Consider the following 16,882-nt stretch of genomic DNA (forward strand, 5'->3'; position numbering starts at 1 on the left):
TTTTTGGGGGGAGGGGGGCCCAGGCCCCCGTGGCCCCACCTAGCTACACCACTGGGTTAGGTGGGAGAGAAGTTCTGCCAATGGCAGGCAGAAAAGATCAGGAATGTAAGGAAGCTTTGCGATTCTCCTTCCCTCTTCTCCTCCATTCCCCAGTGCTTCCCTCTGGATTTTCCCTCTCTTCACTCAGTCACACCCCTCTTTCTCCCCCCCTTCTCCCTCTCTCACCAATCAATGATTTCCCTTCTGCCCCACCCAAAGAAAGAAATTATCCAGCCACACAGGAACGGTGGGAAACATAACTTGTACCTGTTCAAAGTGTCCTTTACATCCTAGAAGGGAAAAGAGAGAGAAATTAGCTCAAGTAACATCACACAGATTTTAAGTAGACGTTGATGGTTATTTTAGAAGCTTTATTCTTGTTCTGGGCATCTGAAGACTGGCATTTACACGTCCAAATTGCATGGATGTCCAAAATCCTAACTTTACAAAGGCAGGATACGGACTAACACTGCAGTACGTCCATATGACGAGGAGGCGTGGTCTGGGCATGTTTTGAGTTGTCTAGAGGGGGTCCAAAATATGGCATCCAACTCCGGCCACAGAAGGGGAAGGATGTCCGTGGCTAAAAAGATAACCATTGTTATTTAGGACCTTGTACTTGTCACATCCAGGTGTTCTGACCTGGTTTTACATTCTGTCTCACTAACACAGACTACTCAACAATTACTGTGGATGCTTTTGGATTCATATTAGGTAAATTTATTTATTTATTGTGAACATTTATATCCCACATAATCCCACCAAGGCAGGCTCTATGTGGCTTTTATTAGAGGTTCATTATTGTCTAAGATACACACTGATTAAGAGATATTATATATATATATACCTAAAAAGAAACAATACCTATCTATAGTTAAAAAGAAACAGTCATTACATCACAGGTCACTACATCCAAGCAATGCTAGGAGTTTCCAGACCAGGAAAAGCAATAATATATCATAACATACATACATCACTGGTCCTTAATCTCTACATCCAGGCTTTTATCATCAGCTGGGGGTGGGGGGGGCCTGTTCACAGCGAAAGAGAGGAGTCCTTTGACCAGGAAACATAGTTCTCGGCGCAGTATGTACGTTACTCACAGACGAGCTGCCAATTTCACTGACAGAAACTCCCTTTTTTTATTAGGCTTAGAACTCATATTCAGAGCTAAGGAAAATTACAGAATGCTTGAGAATTTCTCTGTTTAGGTAAACAAGCCATAATATGGGAATATGGTCACATGTTTCTCTGTCCAGGTGGCCAGTCTTAACTCGAAACAGGTTCCACTTCCCTCTTCACATAGCAAATTAATTAGAGCGGTGTCTGATCTTCTTCCACATCCCAAATCAGTTTCACACAAACAGAATTACTTCTAATCAAAAATACAGACCCCGAGTGCACTGTCTGTCAAGGCAGAGTTGAAAAGCAATCTCTAAAATCCTTCCATTACACCAGCTTACAGAAATGTGCTCTGATTGAGGCACAAGATCTCCCTAATCCCCCAGTGGTTGCTGTCCGCCTCCCAATCTCCTTAATGTAGAACCAGCAAGAGATAACGGGATGTATGACAGACACTCTTAACAGAGCAATATGCAGATCTGAGGAGTAGCCTAATTTATTTATTTAATACATTTATATCCCACATTTTCCCGCTAATTGCAGGCTCAATGTGGCTTACAGAAAACTGTAGTAAGGCTACAGTGCATCAAGTACAATTATACAATAAGTAAGGTAGTAAATATCATTGAAAACAACAATATGCAAAAAAATAGGTTAGTGTAGTGGACTGAGAACCAAGGGACTGAGGGGTCCTTTTACTAAGGTGCGCCAAAACGTGGCCTGCGCTGGTGTAGACGCGTGTATTGGATGTGCACAGGTCCACTTTTCAGCGCACCTGTAAAAAAGGCCTTTTTTTGGGGGGGGGGGGGGGGCGAAAATGGACGTACGTCAAAATAAAAATTGGCATGTGTCCATTTTGGGCCTGAGACCTTACCGCCACCCATTGATCTAGCGGTAAAGTCTCACGTGGTGACCAGGTGGTAATGGTCTACGTGCATACAACGCTGATTACCGCCGCGCGCTAAGTGGACGTGCATAAAAAATGAAATTACGTTCAAAATTGACGCAGGTAGGACACGCATACACAGCTTAGTAAAAGTGTCCCTGAGGTTCAAATCCTATTTCAACTTTTTTTTTTTTTTTTTTTAAACTGTGAGTCCTCCAGGACCAGCAAAATACCTACCGTACCTAAATATAAAGCCACCTGCAAGTCTGATTGACGTGGTGTACATTCAGGTACAGTAGGTATTTTTCTATTCCTAGAGGGCTCACAATTTGTTTTTTAATTCACAAACAGTCAAAGTGAGATTTGAAACCGGCTCCTCTGATATCTACTACTACTACTATTTAACATTTCTAAAGCGCTACCAGGGTTACGCAGCGCTGTACAATCTAACAAAGAAGGACAGTCCCTGCTCAAAGGAGCTTACAATCTAAAGGACAAAAAAATGCAGTCAATCAAATTGGGGGCAGTCTAGATTTCCTGGATACAGGTACAATGGTTAGGTGCCGAAAGCGACACTGAAAAGGTGGGCTTTGAGCAAGGATTTGAAGATGGGCAGGGAGGGGGCTTGGCATATGGGCTCAGGGAGTTTATTCAACCTACCCCTTTGCTCTGCATGGATGTCTAGGTGGCCATTTTGTAAGACATCTTCATTAAACACTTCAAACAACAAACTAAATTATCCAAAATTTAATAGGAGGGTAAAGCTAGGACACATTTAAAGGCTTGTACCATTGTACACGAGGTCCAGAAGTCGGCACCCCTCGCCACACTTATTGTTCTTACTGGGTTGTGCTGGCCCTGATCTCACCTTCAGTAACTCAGCGGCTGGCTGCTGACTTTTCTCCTCTATCTCAGAGATCAGCTGTATTAGGGAAGAGCTTTGCTCTTCTAGCTGGGTCACCTTTTCCCTGATTCTCTGCAAAATCATCTTCTCTTCCTCCTCCAGCCTCAAGAGAAAGATCCGCTTCTCCTCATTCAGAAATTGGTATAACTCCTCAAAGTCGGACTCGATTTTCTTTCTCTTGATCTCTGTATCATTCTGGGTTAAACAATATGATATAAATCTCATTAGTAGTTGTTTTTCTGCACAGAGCTCTGGATTCATTGTCCTACCAAGCAAGGAGTCAGAATTAAATTTTCAGGGGCTTTCACAAGCCCATCAAAAGTTATAAATAAGTATTTGTAGCTGTACAAATTAAAAATATATTTCTCTACACAGTAGTTTCTTTAATATTGAAACCTGTATCCTGCAATTCAGTTCATTAAAATGCCTTACAAGAACATAAGAGCTGCCATATTGGGACAGACTGAAGGTCCATCAAGTCTAGTATCCTGTTTCCAACCGTGGCCAATCCAGGTCACAAGTACCTGGCAAGATCCCAAAACAGTACAATGTTTTATGCTGCTTATCCTAGAAATAAGCAATGGATTTTCTCAAGTCCATTTTAATAATGGCTTATGGACTTTTTTTAGAAAATTATCCAAACCCTTTTTAAACCCTGCTAAGCTAACGGCTTTTACCACATTCTCTGGCAACGTATTCCAGAGTTCAACCACACACTGAGCGAAGAAATATTTTCTCTGGTTTGTTTTAAATTAATTACTTAGCAGCTTCATTGCATGCCCCCTATTCTTTGAAAGGAGGCAGTAGAAATTCAGAATCTGCCTGTTTTCAGGCAATAAAGAAGCAAGAAATACTTTCTATGCTCTGCATAACAAGGCAGATTGAATCTTATTATTCTATTATTGATCTGACTCAGAGGATGGAGGTGGTGAAAACAATTTTGGAAATGGGTAAAAACTGGATGCTCTAGATCTTCCGGATTTTACCCATTCCCAACAGTGTCACTGCAGACACTTGCTGAGAGGGAGACACGGGTCATTTACGTAGGCGCTCTGGCGTTTTTAGCGCTCATTAAACATAGTGTATAGAGCAGTTTGTTTTTTCAAATCAGTCAGCTTTGTATAACATTCCTTTTTTTTTTTTTTTTTATCTAGTAGGGCAATTAGCTAGCTTGTGTCTTGGTTTTCTCACAGACCATAGACAGGCTTGCTTAGCCCTAGTAATGGGCCATAAACTTTAACAAGTGTCTGCTTATTTATTTCAAAGAGGCTCTGAATTAACACAGAGCCATTTTCAGTGAAGGATCAGTATGAGTGATAGGTATTCAAGGGAAGAAGGTTACAAAGGGCAAATGATGAATATTTGAGAAAAATATCAAAGAAACAGAATTATGTGAAGGTGACCTTAGAGGTCAGAGTTGAAGAATACCAGATAAGTAAGAGAGAAAATACAAGACATTAAGTGAGTGGACAAAATGAAGCTTCAGTAGTCTGACAGCTTCCGAAGGAAAAACACAGAGAGAGAAAGAGATTCTATTTTCCTTATACTGAAATTTGGACTGATATAAATAGTAACTTAATTGTCTGTAATACTGGGATAAAATAATTTTTATTGTAACCCTAATAATTTTTAGCATTATTATAAAAGAGACAAACTGAACTCTAAAGTGTTTTTCCTTTGCTAGAAGGGCTTGTTTTTTTTTTAGCTTCTTCTGTTCAGCTTCCTTTTAGAGGCAAGAAGGGAGTGCCCTATATACAACAGGGGAAAGGGAAGGGAAAGGGAAATGGGACTTGATATACTGCCTTTCTGTGGTTTTTGCAACTACATTCAAAGCGGTTTACATAGTATATTCAGGTACTTATTTGTACCAGGGGCAATGGAGGAGGGTTAAGTGACTTACCCAGAGTCACATGGAGCTACAGTGGGAATCGAACTCAGTTCCCCAGGATCAAAATTCACTGCACTAACCACTAGGCCACTCCTCCACTAGCAACATTCCATGTAGAAGCCTGCCCTTGCAGATCAGCAACGCGGCCGCGCAGGCTTCTGTTTCTGTGAGTCTGACGTCCTGCACGTATGTGCAGGACGTCAGACTCACAGAAACAGAAGCCTGCGCGGCCGCGTTGCTGATCTGCAAGGACAGGCTTCTACATGGAATGTTGTTAGTGGAATAGCAACATTAACATTCCATGTAGAATCTCAAATAGTAGCAACAGAATCTCCAATAGTAGCAACATTCCATGTAGAATCTCAAATAGGGAAAAGGAAATGGGACTTGATATACCGCCTTTCTCAGGTTTTTGCAACTACATTCAAAGCAGTTTACATAGTATATTCAGGTACTTATTTGTACCAGGGGCAATGGAGGAGGGTTAAGAGACTTGCTCAGTCACAAGGAGCTGCAGTTGGAATTGAACTCAGTTCCACAGGATCAAAGTCCACTGCACTAACCACTAGGCTACTCCTCCACTAAACACGCCAATGTATTCCTATGGGCATCTTTAGCATTTATTTATTTTATTAGGATTTATTTACATAGCACGCGCCTATTTTTAATGCATGCTAAAAACGCCAGCGTGCCTACATAAAAGTCCCCCACAGACACTCACCCTCATGTCTTCTTCTTTCCGCTCTTCATTAGATTTAAACATTTGAAGAAATTTTAGCTCCATTTTCAGAAGCTTCAGCTGCTCTTTAATTTTCTCCTGTGAACATTAAATATCTTTAGTTACAATTTAAAGAGTATTTTTTAAAAGGATATTTTCAGACTTCAGGCCGTTTAGGCCTGCAGTTTGATTTTAATCACAATTAATCACGCAATTAAAGGTATAATATATATATTTTCTTCCACTGGAGCTCCTTGTGACTCTGGGTAAGTCACAGGCTCATTTTCGAAAGAGAGGGACGTCCAAAAAGTGACATAAATCGGCATTTGGACGTCCATCTCACAGAGACGTTCAAATCGGTATAATCAAAACCCAATTTTGGACGTCTCTCTCAGAAGTCTGTCACAAGGACGTCCAAATCTCAAGGGGGCGTATCGGAGGTGTGTTTAAGCTGGGTCTTTGGCATTCCTAAGACTTGGACGTCTTTGAGCCATAAGCAAAAAAAGCAAAGACGTCCAGCACTAAAACTTGGACGTTTTGAGCTGGACCTGTTTTTATTGCGAATAAGGCACAAAAAGGTGCCCAAAATGACTGGATGAACACTGGAGGGAATCAGGGATGACCTCCCGTTACTCCCCCAGTGGTCACTAACCCCCTCCCACCCTCAAAAAACATGATTAAAAATATTACTTGCCAGCCTCAGATGTCATACTCAGGTCCATGACAGCGCATGCAGGTCCCTGGAGTAGTTTAGTAGTAGGTGCAGTGCACTTCAGACAGGTGGACCCAGGCCCATACCCCCCCCCTACTTGTTACATGTGAAGGAAACAGCGAGCCCTCCAAAACCCACCAGAAATCCTCTGTACCCACATATAGGTGCCCCCTTCACCTGTAAGGGCTATGGTAGTGGAGTACAGTTGGGGGTAGTGGGTTTTGGGGGGGGTTGTGGGGCTCAACACACAAGGTAAGGGAGCTGTGTACCTGGGAGCATTTTATGAAGTCCATTGCAGTGCCCCCTAGGGTGCCCGAATGCTGTCCTGACATGTCAGGGGGACCAGTCTACTAAAAATGCTGGCTGCTCCCACGTCCAAATGGCTTGAATTTGAACGTTTTGTTTTCGAAAATGGCCAAAAATCAAAGACGTCCAAATCGCAAGACGTCCAAATCCAAGGACGTCCATGGTATTTTCAAACACAAAAGATGGACATCCATCTTTTTCGAAAATGACCTTCTCCCCGCCTTGGAATTTGGACATCTTTGTAAGACGTTTCTTTCGAAAATGCCCCTCTTAGGACCCTGTTTACTAAGGCACGTGAGCATTTTTAACATGCCTACAATTAGCACATGTGCCAACCGTGTAGGCGTGTACACAGTTAATGAATGTACATGGTTAATGTGCCTATAACGCGGCTTGGTGAACAGGGCCCTTAACCCTTCATTGCCTAGTCATATGGAGCTGCAGTGGGAAAAAAAATGAATACAGCCCTATTTACTAAGCAGTGTTATAGGCGCGTTAGCGTCTTTAACTTGCGTTAAACATGTACGCTTGCTAACCCTATAGGTGCCTACATGGTTAATGCGTATGCTAATTGTAGGCGTGCTAAAAACGCACCTTAGGGCCCTAAACAATCCCTTTAATTGTAAGATTAATCAAGATTATTATTATTTATTTGGATTTTGCTCACACCTTTTTCCGTAGTAGCTCAAGTTGAGTTACATTCAGGTACTCTGGATATTTCTCTGTCTGAGGAGGGCTCACAATCTAAGTTTGTACCTGAGGCAATGGAGGGTTAAGTGACTTGCCCAAGATCACAAGGAGCAGCAGTGGGATTTGAACCGGCCACCTCTGGATTGCAAGACCAGTGCTCTAACCACTAGGCCACTCCTCCACTGCAAATTACAAATTTTAATCAAAATGCAGCCTTAAAAAAAAAAATTAAAGAATAAAAAGTAATGGAAAGGTAAGAAATATAAATAGAAATTGGAGAATTACAAGTTAAAGAATCTAAAACAGAAGAACTGCTACAAACAGCCTTAAGAGCCCTGTTTACAAAGGTGCACGAGAGATTTTAGTGTGCGCTGTGTAGACGCCGATAGGAATATTATAGGCATCTACATGGTTTGGGCACGCTAAAAACGCTAGCACACCTTTGTAAACAGGGCCCTTACAGTTTTTAAGCCTACTTCAGATATTCATTTTCTCATTTATTTAACAAGTTTCTATCCTGCATTATCTATATAGTATAAGTAACAACCATTTTTCATGAGCGTTATCAGTTATCGGGCCTTTCTGCGTCAAACTAAAAGAAACTTTATTTCTCGCTGTATTTCTCTGGCAGCCTCCAAAGCTCGTGCTCTATTTCAACTCAATGAATCAGTAGCCCCCCTCTGGTACCTCTCCTCCTCCTTATGACCCCTCCATTCTCCGATTGCCTTAGGCTCCTTTTGGCACCAGAAGGTGCAAGCCATACACTCCTCTTTTCAAACATCTCATCCACAGACTTCCACTATCACCCTGCCCCCACCTCCTCTACACCCTCACCATCCCTGTTCCCTGTTCCATCTACCTGGTTTGCCTTCTCGTACTAACTCTGACCGCACTTAAAATTGCTCTTGCTGCAACCAATCCCTCTGGCTCTGCCCTTGATCCACGGCCAGCATCTCTTTTCAAACGCGCTTCACCTCAAATTCTCCCTCTTCTCCTCCCCCTTGTTCAGCTTAGTCTATCTACTGGCCAGGTTCCTATTTCCTGGAAGCATGCCTTAATTACTCCTCTCCTTTAAAAAAAAAAAACACTCTGGACCCCGCCAACCCAGTGAACTATCGGCTGATTTCAAATCTTCCATTCCTCTCTAAATTACTGGAAAAGATTGTTCATCACTACCTTACACATTTTCTTGAGTCCTGTCTTGTACTTCATCTGTATCAGGCAGGCTTCCACAATGGCCACAGCACTGACCCTGTATAAGTCGTTGGTGAGGCCCCACCTGGAGTATTGTGTTCAGTTTTGGAGGCCGTATCTTGTTAAGGATGTAAAAAGAATTGAAGCGGTGCAAAGAAAAGCTACGAGAATGGTATGGGATTTGCGTTACAAGACGTATGAGGAGAGACTTGCTGAACTAAACATGTATACTCTGGAGGAAAGGAGAAACAGGGGTGATATGATACAGACGTTCAAATATTTGAAAGGTATTAATCCGCAAACGAACCTTTTCCGGAGATGGGAAGATGGTAGAACGAGAGAACATGAAATGAGATCAAAGGGGGGCAGACTCAAGAAAAATGTCAGGAAGTATTTTTTCACGGAGAGAGTAGTGGATGCTTGGAATGCCCTCCCGCAGGAGGTGGTGGAAATGAAAACGGTAACGGAATTCAAACATGTGTGGGATAAACATAAAGGAATCCTGTGCAGAAGGAATGGATCCTCAGGAGCTTAGTCAAGATCGGGAGGCGGGGCTGGTGGTTGGGAGGCAGGGATAGTGCTGGGCAGACTTATATGGTCTGTGCCCTGAAGAGCACAGGTACAAATCAAGGTAAGGTATACACAAAAAGTAGCAAATATGAGTTATCTTGTTGGGCAGACTGGATGGACCGTGCAGGTCTTTTTCTGCCGTCATCTACTATGTTACTATGTTCTTACAGCTCTCTATGGCTCTATTATAACTTTCCTTGACCAGCGTTTCTCGGTTGTCATTGTTTCTCTTGATCTATCCTCTGCTTTTGACCTGCTTGATCACTCTCTCCTCCTGTCACATCTCCATTCTATTGGTATCATTGATACTGTTATCTTTCTGACTGTTCCTTTCAGGTTGCTCATCAGCAAACTCGTTCTTGTTCTGTTGATTCTGGTGTCCCTCAGGGCTCTATCCTTGCCCAACTCTCTTTAACATCTTTCTTGCGCCACTCCTCACAGTCATTCAGTCCAATCACTGCCTACCCTTATTCTATGCTGACGATATTCAAATACAGACTTATCTGAACTTAACCTCTGTCGGCTCCACCGGTTTCCTGCTCCCTCTGATATTACTTCCTGTTCCAGGCCAGGAAACTGGCAGATCCAACAGTCATGCCGCTGCTCTCTGCACCCTCCTGCCGCATGCACCTGGGGTGGACCGCCCCCACTGCCCCACCCTCAGTACGCCACTGGGAAAAGAGAGAATCTGGACATATGGATGGAGCTGGCCCTCCCAGCACCCCCAGGAGGTAAGAGCAATGCACCTGGGGGGGGGGGGGGGGTGGTGGTGGTGTTGGAGGTGATATGCTGAGGGCTTGATGCATCTGGGAGGTGTGCAGCAGTGATCCACCCCGGGTGGCAGCCAAGTAACACCACTTTCTCTTCTCTTCCTCCTGCATCCCCATCCTGACCTCCCTTGTCTGGCATCTCTCTCTCCCTCCTTCTGTTGGTCTAGTGTCTTGCCCTCTCTCTCTTCCCTCCGCTCTCCCCCCACCAGTCCAGCATCTGCTCCCTCTCTCCCCCTCCCCTTTGCTCAGTCTCTCTTCCTGCCCTTTGCTCCCCCCCCCCTCAGGTCTAGTATCTCTCCCCCCTCTTCCCTTCTGCTTTGCTCCAGGTCTGTGCCTGGGATCTGTCTAGCCTCTCCTCCCACCCCCTGCCGGTCTTCCCAATGCTGCAGCACAGTGTTGGCAGAGGCTGCAGTAAAAACGGTCTCTCTGGTCAATGTAGCCTTTTCTCTATGTGCTCCAACTCAACGATGCAACTTCCTGTGGGCGGGAGGAGCAGAAGAAATGGTACGCTGGCCAGAGAGGCCGCTTTCACTGCGGCCTCTGCTGGTGATGTACTGCATTGTTTGGAGGATCAGGGGAGGGGAGGGCAGGGGTCCAGACAGTGCCACTTCAGATGGCCCCTACCATTGGGCCGGGCTCGCCTAATGTTTTTAACAATGTGACTAAATATATATGCCCACTGCCCAGGGGCCACTGAGAGGAGAGGAGTGGCAGGGCCAAGGAGAGGAGTGGCAGGGCCTTCCTCTCCCTCTCACTGACTGGTGGGCTGCAACTAATGGGCAGGGTCAGATTAAAAGGGGTCGAGTCCTGCTATCCCCCATTGTACTTTATCCCTGTGTCTATCTTGTGGAAGGATGGGATGAGCAGAGGCCATATTTTACCTTTCAGCAAACAGATACTCGAGTCTTAAGCCCTCCCTCAACCTTGTGCAGATTGGGGGGGTCAGCACAAAGCTGAGCTGGTCAAGGATGGCAGGCTTGGGTGCATGTTAATGGATGGTTTGAGTTAACTGGCTTGGGCAGTGTCAGGAATGTTCAGTCAATAAAGCTGTCACTTTACTCAACAAGAGTGGAATGTTATTCTGACAGGGGAAGGGAGCGAAGGGGTAATGGGATTTGATACACTGCCTTTCTGTGGCTACAATCAAACAGGGCCGCCGAGAGGGAAGGGCAAAATTCCCCTGGCCTCCAAGGGGGGGGGGGCTAGCGCCGGGGTCTCTCTCTCTCTCCTGCTCCCACATGGGACGCGAGTGATCGCGTCCCGACATGAGCAGGAGAGAGAAAACTCCAGTGCTGGGCCCCCCTTGCAGGCTGGGGGAGGACCCGGAGCAATCTCCAGCACTGCTCTTCTACCCATTGCTGAACAGCTGATTTTCCTCTCAGGCGCACATGCTTGGTTTTGAAATCAAGCAAGCCCTGAGAGGAAAAGCAGGCGCAGGCAGTCAGCGCTGGAAGAAGACGTCTTCTGCTGGCGGGGCCTCGGGATCCCTGTCAGCCAAGGTATTTAGGCAGCAGCAGTGATCAGGGGGGAGCGGCAGTGGCGTAGCCACAGGTGGGCCTTGGTGGGCCCCGGTCCACCCACTTCGGGCTCTGGCCCACCCAACAGTAGCACACGTTTAGTGGTAGCTGTGGGATCCCAAGCTCGGCCAGCTGAAGACTTCCTCCAGATGGTAACGAAAATGCTACTCTCCATGATACCGGCACCTGCATATGTTCAGTTTTCAGTGTATGCCTGCTACAGACTGCCAAGGTGTAAAGAAGCGCTTTCCCACCAGCTGAGATATGTTTTGGGTGGTGGTTGGGGGGGGGGGAAACAATTGGTGCCCACCCAGTTCTTCCCTAGGCCCACCCAAAATCTGTTGTCTGGCTACGCCCCTGGGTAGTGGCCCTGTCCCGGACCTGGTGGTGGCAGCCCTGGCCCAGTTCAGTCTCTCGGTGGCCCTGCAATCAAAGCAGTTTACATACTATATATAAGTACTGTACTTATTTTGTACCTAGGGCAATGGAAGATTAAGTAAAATGTTCAAAGTCACAAGGAGCTGCAGTGGCATCTGAAACCCGTTCCCCTGGTTCTCAGGCCAGGCTACTCCTCCACTTCTGATTCACAGATACTAACACACACCAGGTAGCATAATTTGAGATCTGCATCCCCGGGACACACAGTGATAATAACGATATTGACACACACCTTGTATTCCTGCACAGCCTCCTCTATGGGGATCACAGTGTGAGACTTGTGATCTTGGGACTCTCTGCAAATAAGGCAGATAATGCTCTGATCCTCTTCGCAGAACAGCTTCAATTTCTCGGCATGCTTTTCACATTGATCCTCCTCTTTGGGTCTCACTGAGCACCCAGAAAGCTTTTTCACCATTTCAGTGATATTTGCCAGCTGACGGTTAACTCTGAGGATCCTCTGCTGAGACGTTTTTCTGCACTGGGGACAAGGAAAGTTTGTTTCTATCCCCTCCCAGCTCTGAGTGATACAGGAACGGCAGTAGTTGTGTCCACACTCTGTGCTGACTGGATCTATGAAATAATCCAGGCAGATGGAACAAGAAACTTCCTCCTGAAGATTCTCAGCAGCAGTGCTGGCTGCAGCCATGATTCTTACAGGAAATGCATGAGACTAGTGAGAGATCGATAATGATTGGTTATTTACTTTCTGCTTCATTTCCTGAGGCGTGGCTTAGACTGAAAACAGTGACAGAGGCTGAACAGGAACAGTGCAAAATCCTGTGCCCCATTCATCCCTTTTCGGCTAGTGTGCACTGCTCACCGGTTCTCAGACTGATTCAGAAGTCACCTTAACCTAGATATTTACCACTGCAATTAGTGCGATTTCTCACACGGGTTCCTGCCAAGCCTTAAACCAGCTCTAGCCTATGTACATTCTTAAAACTGACGTATTCTAATCAATAAATAGAACATAATTGGGTTTTTTAAATTGAAAATGTACTTAAAAAGAGATTATCAAACGAATATATGTCTGTTTTACAATTATTTTACTATAGGGCACTTTTACTGAGCTGCATTAGACACTAACATGCACCTAAGCTGAGATGTGCTAATGCGTTCCACATTAGTTTTGGCATGTGCAGGCGCTATTTTCTTTTTTTTTTGAAGGGGCATGTCAGGGCGGGGAATGGCTGTTCCTGCGCTATCCAGCAGGGCCGCCGAGAGGGGGGGAGGCAGGGGGGACAAAATTCCCCAGGTCCAGCGCCACAGTCCCCTCCACCTGCCCCCCTCCATCCACCACTGGGCCGGGCCCCCTGAATTCAAATCATAGCACCTCACCTTTGACCTCGCTCAATGTGAAAGAAGCACAGCAGCGGCAGTCTGCAGATTGCCTTCCTTCGGGCCTTCCCTCCCTGTGTCCCGCCCTTGTCTGACGTAACTTGAGCGAGGGCGGGACACAGGGAGGGAAGGCCTGAAGGGAGCCGATCTGCAGACTGGCACTTTTGCGCTTCTTTCACACGGAGCGAGGTCGAGGTGAGGCGCTATGATTTGAATTCAGGGGGGCCCGGTGGTGGACGGAGGGGGCGGGTGGAGGGGGGCGGCGACGGGGGCCCGGCCCAGTCTCTTGGCAGCCCTGTATCCAGTTACACAATTAAGGCAGGAGCTCTTATCACTAGCTTAATAGGCTGCAGCAGCGTCAAACGCTCCGGCAGTAATTTCTTTAAAATGGCTGCATTCTAATGGTAACATTGGCCCATGGCCACAAATGAAATAAATAAAAAACAGAAGTTTTTCTCAGCCATGATAAAAAAAGGCCTCAGTGCATGGGAAAAACCCGTGTAAGGGCATGCCAAGGCCAATTCTTACTGCAATTTAATAAAAGGACCTCTATATTTGCTGTGAACCATCTCTTGTCTGTAATTCACTGTCCAGGCTGCAACTATTAGTCTTTCATTCTTTGGGTTTCAGTCCATCTCTTTGTAGGAATCCACGTGTCCAGGTTTGATTAACATTTGGCTTCTGAATTAACATTTTGTATGTCCTACTGTATTTGTGCATTTGTCACTTGTTTTTCCTTGTCTGTTGATCTAAATCTTAAGAGTTTTTTTCCTCTTATTGTGCAAATCCTGTATTGGTGCTTTCCTATGTGCACCGGTGGTTTCTCACTCATTGCGGCTCATCAGAATGCTTGTCCAAGTTAATGATGGAGATAGACTCTGGATGTTTACTTTCATGTTTAATACTTTTTGTGCATGTGAGACACCTGAGACTGTTGATGATCCTAGGTCGGCTGCCACCCAGGACGGATCGCTGATGCGCACCCCCCCCCCAGGTGCAGCACGACACCCCCACCCCCAGCGCATCAACCCCCCCCCCCCCCCCCCCCCCCCGGGTACACATTCTTGGCTGCTAGGAGCAGACATGCGGCTCTTGGCTCTGCTGGCTCCCTCTGCCCTGGAACAGGAAGTGACATGATCCGGGGCAGAGCGAGCAGGAAAACAGCAGAGCAGACAGGCGTGCGGCTGCTCTCTGAACCCCTCCAGCGGCATGCACCCGGGGCGGACCGCCCCCACCTTGCTATGCCGCTGAGGCCCAGACCACAGAAAACTACCTACAATTCAGAAAAAAACTTAAAAACACATCTTTTCAAGAAATCTTTCCCCCCTGGATCTGCCTAATCCCACACCAACGTACATCACGAAAAGTTCGGAAATGGAAAACAATAATATTAACCTCTATCACAATATGCTAATATATCAACCTAAACTTTTATTGTACTTCTGTATTATGTACTAGACTTCTATAAATCTAAATTTTGTAACCGCCTTTTTAACAATATGTAATCCACATTGAACCTGCCATACGGTGAGAAAATGTGGGATACAAATGCAATAAATAAATAAATAAAATCACAAAATCTACATTAACGAGGAGACAAAGAGAAAAACAAACACATTAATCTGAGGAACACAACAGCATAACCTCTCTCCAGTAGAAGGCATATTATGAATTTATACAAAACCCTACAAAAGTCACTCACTCAGGACCTGTATGACACAAATCTACCATTCCATAACAGCACCAACAAGGATCTTCCTAGGAAAAGACAGCATTGGAAATATTGCAGTGAGCCCAGAGCATCAATACACTTATCGGGAAATTGAACAAGCTGGATTACTACTACAGGTCTCAACAAACAACACTAACAGAACATCTACAAACACAAATACAGGACAAGTGACCGCAAAGGGGCACTAAAGCTCCATGTCCTGTCCTATACCTATGGGTCACAGGGAACTTAGTGCACGCTAATTTCTGTTAGTGCATACTCGCCAAGTCTCCCTTTTGTGGGTCATAAAGCACTATCTCCTGCTACCGCTGATCCCATGCCCCATGGCAGCAGACGAGGTTTTATGAAGGCGCTTCCTGCTGCTGCTGGACTGGGAGACCACTCCTGTAGCTGCTGGCCATGAATCAGCTGTGCTGGGGTGGAGAAATGGGCGGTTGTGGGTGGAGCTGGGAACAATGGGTGGGGCGGAGCTGGGGTGGGCTTAGGGAGGACCCTAAATCTCCCACCGAGTGGATCATCCCCCTTGGCAGCTCTGTACTAAGCTTTAGTAAAAGGGCCCCTAAGAGTAGAAACATGTAAACAACAATTAGCTTGAAAGCTCAAGAAGCCAGACTCTACATGCAGCACAACACCAGAGAAATAGAAAATGTTGCATATCCTTGTACAGTGCAAAGTATAAAAATAGCAGCTCTCAGTTCCCAAAACTGACACATTGCAATCAATAAATGGAAAATACAATTATTTTAATGCCTGGTGATTTTATTTTTCTAAGCATAGTGGTCCCCAGTCTTTGCTTTTTTTTTTTATCTCTTAGATTGCTCTCTAGGGCCTCCTGTCCATTTGCCATGCTTTTCTCTCCTCCTATCTTAATTTCTTCCACTCATTGATTTTTTCATGCTCAGCTTCCTCCGATAGATTTTTTTTTTGCCTCTCAAATTGTATCCCTCTCAGCCTCGAATAGTTTTGTGTCATCTGCAAATTTAATCACCTCACTCGTCATTCTGATTTCCATATAGTTTTATAAATATGTTAAGTAGCACCGGTCTTAATACAGATCCCTGTGGCATTCCACTATTCACCCTCCTCCATTGAGAGAAATGGCCATTTGACCCTACTCTTTGTTTTCTGTCCAATAACCAATTCCTAATCCACAACAGAACATTGTCTCCTATCCCATGACGCTCAAATTTTCTCAGGAGTCTCTCATGAGGAACTTTGTCAAAAGCTTTGTGAAAATCTAGATACACTGCATCAACTGTCTCACCCTTACCGACATGTTTATTTACACCGTCAAAGAAATTAAGCAAATTGTTGAGGCAAGACTTCGCTTGGCTGAATCCATGCTGACTTTGTCCAATCAACCCAGTCTTCGCGGCACTCCTAGCATATCAGGGTTTTCGGTATGTCCCCACTGATTTCAATGGGGATATCCTGAAAACTCTGACTGGCCAGGTGTGCCCTGAGGCCTGGGTTGAAAACCTCTGATCTATGTGTTCCCATTCTAGGGACTAAAGTTTTGGTATATCCCACTTGTCTGGTCTGGTCTAACAGGATGATAAAAAGATGAAATTTGTTCTTACCTTCTAATTTCATTTCCTTGATTCCTGTTCAGGACCCACCCAGGAAAACAGTGGTTGCATTTCATAGGTGTGGCCCTTCATCTCAATATGGTTCTCAGGAATCCCGGCTTGTAGAGTTTCACCATCCCCACCGGGCTTGTGCTACAGGAGGGTTAGCTAGTTGACCTAGAGATGGATAATCGAACGGCCCTGTAAAGGGGCGGGGCAACCCGTATTATCGAATCAAAATGGACGTCCATCTTTCATTTCGATAATACGGTCGGGGACGCCACAATCATGAAATTTAGATTGACCTTAGAGGTGGTTGTCCCTGGTTTTCGGCGATAATGGAAAGTGAGGACGCCCATCTCAGAAACGACCAAATCCAAGCCATTTGGACGTGGGAGGAGCCAGCATTCATAGTGCACTGGTCCCACTAACTGAATGGAAAAAGCCCTTCCCTTACCGATCTGGAAAGGAACAGGCATGCATGAAG

General features: G+C 45.4%; 1 protein-coding gene across 1 annotated transcript in view; it reads right to left on the minus strand.

The window, feature by feature from the left end:
- The window catches only part of LOC115464344, a 59,764-nt gene that overhangs the window by 14,973 nt on the left and 27,909 nt on the right, over window positions 1-16,882 (minus strand). Inside the window, exons 9-12 of the mRNA XM_030194733.1 lie at window positions 11,987-12,427; window positions 5,561-5,656; window positions 2,916-3,146; window positions 307-329 (exon numbers count right to left, since the gene is read on the minus strand). Of these exons, the coding sequence (XP_030050593.1) occupies window positions 307-329; window positions 2,916-3,146; window positions 5,561-5,656; window positions 11,987-12,427 (791 nt within the window). The remainder of the gene's footprint in view (window positions 1-306; window positions 330-2,915; window positions 3,147-5,560; window positions 5,657-11,986; window positions 12,428-16,882) is intronic.

The sequence above is a fragment of the Microcaecilia unicolor genome, chromosome 3 (genome assembly GCF_901765095.1).
Source record: "Microcaecilia unicolor chromosome 3, aMicUni1.1, whole genome shotgun sequence".
Lineage (NCBI taxonomy): Eukaryota > Metazoa > Chordata > Amphibia > Gymnophiona > Siphonopidae > Microcaecilia > Microcaecilia unicolor.